Genomic DNA, 11,557 nt, shown 5'->3' with positions numbered 1-11,557 from the left:
GAATTAGATCAAATCAACATTTAGTCGGTCTGTGAACATCACAGATGAATTCTCAATCTTTGTACTTCTCGTCACGTAACCAACCCCGCCTGAAATTACACTAAACAACTACATTAAACATCTGCTAGAGCTAATTTGAATATTCTCTCTATGTCATTCTAAACCCCATTTGAAGCACCATCATATTGATTAATCTATGCTGATAGAAGATAGTGTCCGTTAGTTCTAGGATTTGTCCCTTCTAGAAGTTGGTGCTCATGATAATCAAAGCCATTGCTAGCTGTGAGATGGAGGTAGAGCAAAGGGAAAAGGAAAACATACAGACGCCAAAAATAAACTACATGAGTCCCTTTCTCTCCTTCTTTTCTTGTAAAAATGCCAGGAGTAAGTAGAGTGATGCTAGGGTGTGGTGTGGCTGTGTTGGGGGTGTGTGGGGGGTCTTGAAGAGCGGCTGCTTGGTCACACAGTGTGCTCAGGAGATGATGCGGATGCCGAAGTTTTTCTTGAGCTGCTCTAGGAAGATGAAGGTGAGCACTGTGTGAGGAATCAAGCGGATCCCTGCGGGGACCAGGCCCTGCAACAACAACAACAAAAAATCTACGTTAGATCACGGTTTGTAGTTTGCTACAATTCAATCTGTCAATTTAAAGCCATTATAATAAGTACTTTTGTATAAAACAGGTATGCTGTCATTAGGGTGGACTGCCAGCGAGCTTTTAATGTCAAGTACAATGTTGTACAACGTACATTGCACATCTCTTTTGTCGGGCAGGTGCGTAGGATATGATCAAAAGTAGCAGATCAAAATTTTTAGAGAAAATCCCGCACGCTGAGCATTACGCAAGCAATAATTTATTTAGAAGAAAAAGACAACGTTTCGGACTCAGACCTTCATCAGGTAAATTGAATGTTATTTATTTTTCTTCTGAATAAATTATTGCTTGCGTAATGGTCAGTGTGCAGGATTTTCTCCAAAAGAAAATTAAAAAATAAATAAAAAGGTACAATGTTGTCAAATATCTTTTTGAAGTGATTTGACAGATTTACCGTTAATACTTTTTCATTGTTTAAAAGGAAGAGTAAAGTTATTTGGCGGGACATCAGAAATGCTCCTCCTTCATGCCTCTGACTGGGCAGGACTCTTTTGGATTAACAGCTGAGCTGGCAGAAGCATTGTAGGACAATGTAAAGACATTTGCTCTAGCTTGCAAACCACAGGTAGACCGTTTTGTTAGCAGTGGTGTTGGAGAAAAGGGACCACATCAATTAGCATCACAAACATCCAAACCTGACCTTTACAGCTAAGTTTATAAACTGCACAAAGTGCTACAGCTAACTGGCTGCTGTATAGCAAAGAAGAGACGTGTCCATGCTTGTAGATATCTCTGATTAAAACGTGTGCAGGACCGGTTTTTTTACCTTGTAAAATGCCAGCGGACCAAGCTTGGCAGTTTCTCGTAAGCAATGCGTCACCCCCTAAAGAGAGAGACACCCTGGATTAGAATGAACACTGAGGACTGAAGAAGATGGTCAACAGAGTGGACAGAGGAAAAAAAGGATTAAAAGGAGACAATGAAGAGGGCTGGGGGGGGAGAGATCCACTCACTGTGTACTCTCCCTTTGAGCTCATCAGCCTGGTCTTTAGAACATCCAGAGGTTGGCACAATAATGTAGCACAGCCTCCCTGCAGAGGAACACATCATCAGTTCACTAAAGAGTCCTATAATATTCACACCGTCTCAATCGGGCACAGAAATAAAACCTGATACTTACAGCGATGAAGCTGGAAAGAAAGTGTGTGAGTATGTTATCTCCCATGATGCCTGTTCCCAGCACGAGCTGCTTGGCCTGGTCATAACACGCCAACTAAAAGGTAGGAAAAGATAAAGAGAGAACATTTTTGTTATTTTAATGACCAATCTAATCTGTGCTGATGTTACTCTGTACTACCTGAAGCCCCAATTCTCAATACAGCGTGTCTTCCATATACCTGTGTGTAATGAGCTACAGAAATAAAGCAAACAGCTGGCCTCTTATTACACATGGGGTCAGCTCTGACTAAATAAATTACTTCACTTTGTGGCACCCCTATGTCATAATAATTAACAGACTCAAAAATCCACAATCCTTTACTCCTTCACTTCCTTTGTGTTGCACTTGTATTGTAACTGTACAATCATGGGAGACTCTTCAAAGTTATAGGTTTAGTGTGCAAGCAGCCTTCAACAATGTACTTATAGTATATTCAGAGCATGCCATGCCCAGTGTTGTGCTAAGATACAATGTATTCTGTACCTTATTGTGTGGTCTATGGATAAATACTCTTTGACATTTGTGAACTAATTGGATGTGAGCAGTTGTATTAATGCTACAGTCTGAAGTAAATGTCCTCCCGATATGCTTGCCAACACAGACTTTACAAAGTTAAGTGAGGCGGAGGTTATATGGATTAATGCATAATGCATTGTTTAAATAGAACCATGTGAACAAGCAGCATGCTCATCTAGGAGATTGATTCAGCATTGATACATTAATCTACTTTTATTTAACTCAATTTCATTCTATTATCTTATTAAAAAGGACTTACAGATGGACTGGAGAGAGGAAATTATCTAAATTGTGATTGTGTTAGCTCAGATAGAATAAAGTACAATACAAATATAAAGTAACAGGCATTGCCCCCCACCCCCCACTGGCCTGATGATCCCTAGAGTCTCTTGAATACCTGCAGGCATTTAAAAGGACGTTTTAAAGTTACACATTGTGTATCTGGGACTTGCCTGTCCCACAGTGACCATCGCTCCTCTGCTGGACGCCATGGTGGCTCCTGAGAACAGTCTCCTCACACCCTCTGTGGGACGGTACATAGGTCAGACATAATGCCACGGTGTGCTTTACATTTAGTTACATACACTATATTGCTTTGGAGTGACCTTCTCTGAAGACTCTGAAGAGCCCATCGATGGCATGTTTGTAGCTGAAAGGGGGGGGGGAAAAAGGGTTCAATTACAATAAGATATTTAGAACGTCTAAACTGAAAATGTTTAGCTACAGAAGTAACAACACTCACTTTCTCCTCAGTTCTGGAGGTAGTTTCATGTCATTCTGCATCCTAGAAACAAAATCAAGTACACATTGGTTTGCTTGTTTGAAATCATTTGAATTGTGTACATATTACTGAGAGTCTGAATTGTCAATGCATGTTACCTGACATTCACCATGTCTGCCGGCGTGCCAACAAACCCACCAGTGAAACCTGTTGGCAGAGAAACACAATCCTGTATTGGTGTCTGTGTGGGCGTTGAGAGAGAAGAAGCAGAATGTGTGTGTGCGCATGAGAGAGAGAGAGAGAGAGAGAGAGAGAGAGAGAGAGAGAGAGAGAGAGAGAGAGAGATTTCCCACCTCCAAAGGCTCCCAGCAGGACCTTCTGGTAAAAGGGCATGGGGCCCTGGCTTGTGCTGCCCATCATGTCCCTTACTGTCTCATAGATGGCAAATCTGGTGAGGGAATAGGACATCTGAGAGGAGAGGAAAAAAGAATGAGTACCCTATACTCTCCTCACTGTTTAACATTTTCTTTTTTTTTTTAACCACTAGGAGGAGACTTTTGCAATTAATTTATATGATTATAAAAATGTCAGAGTGAGGGGGGCTGCGAGTGCTGGAAAGCCCATTGACATATATACAATGGACCAATAGACCCCGTTGCTCTGGACGGAGACCAGTGACGGCTATTAGAAGCACTTTTCCGGTGATCACTTGCTTTACTGCGCAGCCTCCAACTGACAGAGACAACGTGAGCAACGCGTCTGAAAGTTGTAAGTCTTTGCCAAGAGAAATCTCAATCATTTCCAATCTTACAGAGACGGAGAGTGTAGGTATATGTAAGGAGATAACATAAGCACAGGCTAATTATTGCTAACTAAAATGCTAGTTAACATTAGTAATTAAACCTAAACAGCTAATGTAAATCGAAACTGCCTGCAAGCTTCTCCTGTACTGTACGGTAATTCATCTACTGTGCGACATTAAGTCACTTGGTTATGACACAATCGTTAGCTTATTTTTACAAAAACGTCTGCTACGGAGCTATAACGTGAGGTACAAGGTACTTTTATACATTGTCGTGTTTCTTTAGAAATAAAAAATGGACAAATAGAGTCTTTAAACGCTTCAGATGTAAAGTTATTCGCAGTCAAGTGATGTAAAAAAAAAAAATGGCGGTCAGTGTAATGCTAACAAGAGGTGATCGCTTTGAAGCGAAGCTTACCCCCTTGGGAAAGCCCCCCCACCCCACCCGAGGCATAAAAAAAAAAATTGTTTGGTTCCGGTTTGTTGTCTGTTGAGGTCATGGGTCGATAGGGAATTTATTTTATTTTTTTCCCAGTGGCAGCAAGGGATAAGTAGGATTTTTTTTTGCCTTTACAGTAGCGATGGATACTCAATTTTTTTTATATATATATATATATATATATATATATATATATATATATATATATATATATATATATATATATATATATATATATATATATATATTATCATTTCACGACTGAAGAGGCCCTGTGCTTTAATTTCAAGAGGTCTAGCATGAGTTTTTGTCTGCCAATGCAGATAGAAAAGCTACAATTCTCATTAAGAAAGCTTGCATGATGTGCAACGTTTATCTAGGCTACTTTAAGGACACAAATAAATAAGCACAAGCTTAAGGTTTGATGAACCTTAAGGTGGTGTTTTGCTTATTATTAAGATGTAGGCTACTTTGTTGAATGAAAGGTAGGCTAATATAGCCTATTAATAATAAAACGGTGAGAAAATTATCAGTCAAGACTCAGATACCCGCGCACGTAGCCAAACTAATGCAATGATACAGTATAGCATGCCTATTTCTTTTATTGTTGTAGTTTTATCATCAACAGTTTGTCCACCACTCAGTTTTATCAAGGGGTTAAGTGTTTTAAGGGGAGTTGTGTTTACCGCAGCCGGTTGTAGCCTCACTCCCTCATCTGTCCCTCTCCTCCTGAGTCTCCTCCTCACTGTGCATGTCACTGTAGCCGACACCAGCACCACTATCATCGGCCACGAGAGCTGATGAAGGTCCTGCTACTGGTCAAAACATGTCTGTCCATTTGACACATTTGGCAGCGTTTTTTTTCTCACGCAGCTTCTCAGCACCTCCTTTGCGTTTCTTCTCCATGATCTATATTACTGTTCTAGCCTGGCAGATGCACACCCGAAACTGCATGCAGGCAGCAATCCCAAAGAGGGTGCTGTTTAAAGATATGTTGTCCTCTTCATTGTCTTGGTTAACGTTATCCTCACCTAGCGCCACTTCACAGCTAGCTGCTGCTGTAGCGGCATATTCATCGCTTTGGACTGTTGTTCTTCAAGTCTGTATCCCCAACAGTAGTCGTAAAAAAAGTTTGTCATCTTTGGCAGCGTTGCCAAATACTTATCGGTGTCTTTTTTCTTTTTTTAGACTCATCTTGCTTCGTCTCTGTTTGTGTACTTCCCAGCTCTCCTGTCACTGTGTTTATCTTTGGCGCCGCGCACCGTTATGGACTAGTCCATTTCAATTTGAAAGTAGGGGGTGTATGGAAAAAAATAGTCTATGTGATATTTTTGACTAAAGTGTTTTTTGGCCAGCCCAGAGTCAATTGAAAAAACAATGGGCCAATTAAAAAATAAATGTTTCTTATGGGCCAATTAGGGTCTTTTTTTGCTTTTTGCTTTGAAGGCGCCGTCCTCACGCTTCTGCTGCTGCCGTAAAACTGGACACGGCAAAGTTAAGTGCCGCTGCGGCGACATCGGGTCCTCTTCCAGCATTGCTGGAGGAAAACGGGCATCTTGCATCGCAAGAGTGCTGTACAAAAATGTAATTATAGTTCGCCTTAAACTTTTTATTTGTGTATTTATTTAATTAGTATAATTTCTTCCCCAGCTCATAAAATAAATTTGGGTTGCACATTAATTGACAGGGTCGGACGGAAACCGGAACCAAACAATTAATTTGGTTAGGCCCGAGCAGTCAGGGGTTCGTTGCCTTGCTCAAGAACACCTTGGCAATGCCCAGGAGGTGAACTGGCACCTCTCCAGCTACCAGTCCGCACTCCGTATTTCGGTCCGTATGGGGACTTGAAACAGCGACCCTCCGGCTCCCAACCCAAACACCAATATAAAAAAAAAATCCTTTGGCCAGAAACTAAACAGGATGCATCGTTTACAGGATAACACTTATCCTACTCTACTTCATCATCCAGTGGCTGTCTGTCTTTCATCTTTTCTTTCTCCCGGAAATCGTATTGAATATCCTGCAACATTAACAGCCCTGCTGAACACACTGCTACCATCCAATGCTTTATAAAAAGCTAACCCATTGACCTATTTATAGTATCCTGCAGCCACAAACCAACATTTTGGTTTGAGCCAATGGTGACGTCACACGGTCAGTATTACCACAAACGTTTTAGAGCAAATGTGCTCTGTCAAACTCTCTCTTCCTCTCACCAGAAACATGCTAAAGTTCTTGAACACATTATGTTTTACTCAAACTTCCTTTTAGGTTGAGAAACAACTAAGACAAATGCATTCCTTTTTTTTAGGAAGTCATGTACACTGAAGAAAGCAAGCTTACCTTCAGCCTTATCTTAGTATTATTGTCTGGTAGTTTTATTTTTTCTCCAATTTCCTATCGTTATGTCTGCAACTTTTTATTGCTAACATCTTGGCAAGGTCTCCCTTGCAAAAGAGGTTTCCACCCTCAGTGTGACTTCGATACAGATTTAAACAACAAAAAATAGAAATGACAAACTATTGAAAACATTAGCATACACAGGCTCAGGAACAGTTTTAGGCATGCACACATACCTGTCTACAAAGGGAGGCAGAGAGGCCATTGTAAAGAGCCAGCACACCATCGTTCTTCACCACATGAACGGCCATCCCCATCATCCTCTTCTTCACCTCCTGCTGTGTCTGCAGGTGTACCTGGAAAGACAGTCATGTATTAGCATTGGGGTCATATTCAATACCAAGCTGGGCACTCTCGTGACATAATAAAGACAAAATGTGACAGAACACAGACACATTTCTTGTGGTGTTATACCTTACCCAGCAGTTCACAGATTTGGGCCACTATATGTGTCAAACAGCTACACGTGTCACCTCTTTAATACTGTTGTGTTTATTTATAGCCTCAGAGGGCTAGTGGCAGATTGGTAGAGAGTGCACGTGGGGACAAAAAGTTTTTGTTTTAAAAGTTCAAATCTAATAATGGAGACCTTTTGATGCTGCTGCAGTGTTTATTGATGTGTAAGTGAATGCAGCAATTATAGGTACTGATTTTAATATTAACTTTATTTTTGTATTATTAATATTCAGTGGGTTTTATTTTCAATTTTATGTAATGGATTATATTTCATCTTATTTTTACTATTACCAGATGTGTTTTATTTTTCAATCTTATTCTCCATTAATTATGGCATTCTATGCTTGCTTTTATGTTCATTCTATGCCTATTTTCCCTTATTGTAAAGCACTTTGTGCTGCATTTCTTGTATGAAAGGTGCTATACATACAATTTTAAAAGTATTACTTCAGGTATTTGGGATTGCACTTCTATAAAGTTGGAAGACAGACCAAAATCTAGTCAGAAGAGGGCGAGATATCCTGACTTTCAGTCTTTAGCATTGGTCAAACTCCAAAAACACCAGCTCCTACACTTCCCATAATGCAACTCAATAGCATCTTAAGTGTTAGTGTTGTATGTTTGTACCTAACAAATGTAGTTTTATAGCAGTTATGTCTTGTAATATATGATAAAGGGTTTGTATTACCAATCCCTTCCTTATTTTAATTATTCGGTCCATTTTCTGTACAGTGAGTACAGGGAACACAATGCAACACACACACACACACACACACACACACACACACACACACATGTTATCTGGTCAAAGATAGTTCTGAGATACAGTAGTTTTGGGAAATTGTAGTGTTTTTCCACAGGTTCTGCCATGTAATTACACAATTGCTTAATACTACTAAACACAAAGTACTCAGTGTTGATGGGAATGTCATTAGTTTTGCAGGGGTTGAAATATTGACCTGGATGGACTGAAAACGTTGAGTTAGTGGGATTCATCCTCGGGGGGAAAATAATAAAAATCATTTTATTTAAAAAAAAGCTACACTTTTCAAGCATTAGGCACAAAGTGATTTCCGGATTAAAAGATTTAGAGGATATGAATTAGGGATCAGAAACCCATGTAAGCACGTTGCAGAATAACGTCAGGGAATTTAATCCAGACGTATTGAGTGCATTGGTATTTTCTCTAAAGCTCTGATAAAGGGAACCACAAAGTAAGTAGTGCAAGCATGTAAAGCCATCAGCAAGCTAATGTGTAACAATCGCGCACACACACATCGTGGAGAACTATTACACCCAGATGAGTTGATTGAGAAGTGTCTGGCTACAAGATAGTTTTTTAAGTGAGGTCGGAAAGATGCTGTTGAGAACAACAATAGAGTAGGGCTGGGCGATATATCGATATAAAAAATATATCGATATATTTTTTAAATGAGATATGGAATTAGACCATATCGCATATATCAATATAGTTCAAATTTGATCCTTGCTCCAAGCAAGCTGCTGACTCCTTTTGGATTGGCCTCTTTTATTTTATAGGCTTTTTATTTAAGATATTTTTTTATTTAAATGTGCACCTTATGGAGCTTTGATTTCAATAAAGGTACTCCTGTTGTTATACAGTATTTATATGTTATACAGTTCACATTTTATTGTTATTTGAACAATTGAGCATTTAATCATGAACCAGGTGAAGAAACCTGTTTATTATGTATTCATTAGTTTTTGTAACTGTTCACCGAAATAGCCGGTTTCTATAAAACTACTTGTGACATGTCATATTTGGCTTTGACTTTGACTGAACATTTGCTCTCACTTTGCGGAAAAAATATCGGGATATATATCGTATATCGATATTCAGCCAAAATATATCGGGATATGACTTTTGGTCCATATCGCCCAGCCCTACAATAGAGCAGCCTATCAGGTGGTGTAATGGATGACTGGGTTTACACAAACAAGGAACATGAGATATGTGTTTGGTCAGGCCCAACACAGTCTCACTCCCTACTCGTCAAATGTATGACGCATGGTCAAGGACCCTGGCGTCAAGTTTCAACGAAATAGGGGTACCCTTAACGTTATTTTTCGACAAGGGGGTCCGTCAGATAGACATTCATGTTATTCCCTCACCGTCGGATATCGATGAAAGAAAAAAACACGCTCCCCGCCCCTTAACTCGAAATCTGTGACAGTTATTGGTATTTTTAGCCCAATAACCGCTGTTTTAATCAACATTATTCACGAGATATTATCATTCAAAGAATCGGGCAGCGATCAGCTGGTCTTTAACGCCAGGATCGCTTCAATATATATATATATATATATATATATATATATATATATATATATATATATTTCCATTGTGAAATGAAAATTTTCACATAATATGTTTAACAGCCATGATGCTGGTCTCTTTCCTCTGGATAATCAGAAAGAAAACACACTTATGTTAATTGTGCTTTACTACTACAGGTGTAGACAAAATTATGTATGCAGTAAATGGAAAATAAATTACTTTACAAAAAGACTTTATGATCATAAAAGCAACTAAATCACCAGAGGACAGTTTTACTGTAATGTAATTATTCCGGCCTTGTCCACATAATTACACATCGCATGACTGCCTGAGGAGCAGTTTGTGTTAGGAGGGTCATGTGCTGCTGTCAATGCAACCGAAAGAGAGGTTCAAGTAAAGCGAAGGATTTTGGCATCAGTTAGAGATGGAGCCTACTAATTAACTCCTCTGTGCAGCACAGCAAGGCAAAGATTAACAAGAGTGAACATTTATGATTCCACTGACACACAAACACATATTATGACTGCTGCTTATGAAAGGTAAAAGACATATTCCCTCTGGGTCAGTGTGACCTAACAATTACCATCTATTTACCTCAATAAAACATGACTACTAATTGTAAAATGAAGGTTACATTGGGCAATTCTGTGTACTTTAAAATGAATCCAACAATGACTTTATATTATTTGTCCTACATCACAGGCAGTTTAATAGTTAGGCTAACCAGCTTGGACTTGTCCTAACCTGTGCCCTAGATATTTGAACAGCCTTACACATCCTGATAGACATGACAGTGATGCCACAGAAGACATGTGATACCTCAGAGCATGGCATGCCCGCTAAAAGCTCACTGCAGCTACTGCACGTACACAGGGAAATCTAATACAGTAATGTGATGAGTGGCCCGGAGATAAATAACTGTAACGCAGCCTGTCTTGAAGGACTGCTGCTGGAAACAGCTGTAGGGCTCTGGGCCTGCTCTCCTAAATTACACACCAGCGAAGGGTTACACACACACATACACATATACACACATACACATATACACACATACACATATACACACACACACACACATATACACACACACACACACACACACACACACACACACACACACACACACACACACTGCCTGTTCCCTTCAGCTCACCTTGAGCAGATCCAGGGGATGTGTGCAGCATGCTGCTCCGCAAGACGCCAGCCCACCGAAATACCACCGCGACATCCGTTTCTCCGTCATGGTTCCGTTCTCTGACGTTGTCCGATGCAGCTACAGCGGTGACTTCCTTCTTCCCAGTCCGCCTTCGACACGCTGCGCGCCTGCTCTGTCCGCTTCCTGGCCCGCACGGTGTACCGCTGGCAGTAGCTTGTGGTCTACAGGACGCGGATAACCTCGTTAATCTTCAAACATTCCGATAAGAGACTGCACCACGGACCGAGGGACTTTGGGCTCCTGTAGCGTCGCGCACACTCACGCCACATAACGTGTGCGTGTTTGTGTGTGTCAGTGTGTGTGTGTGTGTGTGTGCGCGCGCTGTCTGCTGTGTTTGGGCCACGCGGAGAAAAGCGTAGAAGAGAGCAGCCAATTGTCTCTGTGAACGGCGGAGCTGCCTACCCGCCCGCCCCGGCTTAAGGTCGAAAGCCCCGAACAGTACAAACTTACACACGGCCCACTTTCACTTCTACAAACTGTCATGCGGGTTTTAAAGTGATACGCATCCTTCCTGCAGCTGTAGAGAGTGAAAATATACACTCCTGTCTCTTTAACGGGGTTATAGAGTGGGCTGCTTTCTCAAACGTACAGGAACTTCAGTCAGTCAAGATTATTTGTTAAATGTGCTGTAGAAATAAACTTAGCTGTTACTTTGTCACAATCAGAAGCGAATAGAAAGGATTGAAGATAATCAAGTCTACAGCGTTAATTAACACATGGGACACCAAGTTTGTTTTATATCGCCTCAAGAAACCGCGTCATTTGAAAGATTAAAGAAGAAATCTAACACGGAAAAAAAATGGGCCTTACTCATTTCAGGTTATTTAAAGAAAGTTAATAAAATCATGAAAAACAAGTTATTGGTAATAGCCTAAAACAGAGGTTTGAACATGGGC

General features: G+C 40.4%; 1 protein-coding gene across 1 annotated transcript; it reads right to left on the bottom strand.

Moving 5' to 3' along the window:
* Nucleotides 1-427: 427 nt before the first annotated feature.
* On the bottom strand, nucleotides 428-11,272 carry slc25a10b (solute carrier family 25 member 10b). The gene is made up of 11 exons (XM_028596482.1): nucleotides 10,599-11,272; nucleotides 6,867-6,986; nucleotides 3,403-3,517; nucleotides 3,208-3,256; nucleotides 3,071-3,112; nucleotides 2,934-2,977; nucleotides 2,781-2,851; nucleotides 1,774-1,866; nucleotides 1,607-1,684; nucleotides 1,420-1,476; nucleotides 428-574 (listed from the first exon to the last, which is right to left on the bottom strand). Exons 1-11 carry the CDS (start codon nucleotides 10,686-10,688, stop codon nucleotides 473-475), a joined length of 861 nt encoding a protein of 286 aa, XP_028452283.1. The 5' UTR covers nucleotides 10,689-11,272; the 3' UTR covers nucleotides 428-472.
* Between the last annotated feature and the right edge of the window lie 285 nt (nucleotides 11,273-11,557).

This window comes from Perca flavescens, chromosome 2 (assembly GCF_004354835.1).
Source record: "Perca flavescens isolate YP-PL-M2 chromosome 2, PFLA_1.0, whole genome shotgun sequence".
In the NCBI taxonomy this organism is placed as follows: Eukaryota; Metazoa; Chordata; class Actinopteri; order Perciformes; family Percidae; genus Perca; species Perca flavescens.
This window is presented reverse-complemented; position numbering and strand designations above follow the sequence as displayed.

Excerpts from the sequence above, each read along its gene's own strand:
- slc25a10b (XM_028596482.1), bottom strand. The coding sequence starts at position 10,688 with ATGACGGAGAAACGGATGTCGCGGTGGTATTTCGGTGGGCTGGCGTCT. Across the intron at positions 3,257-3,402 it reads CCTGCTGGGAGCCTTTGGAG|GTTTCACTGGTGGGTTTGTT; the intron begins GTGGGAAATCTC and ends CTCTGCCAACAG. Across the intron at positions 3,113-3,207 it reads GCAGACATGGTGAATGTCAG|GATGCAGAATGACATGAAAC; the intron begins GTAACATGCATT and ends TTTTGTTTCTAG.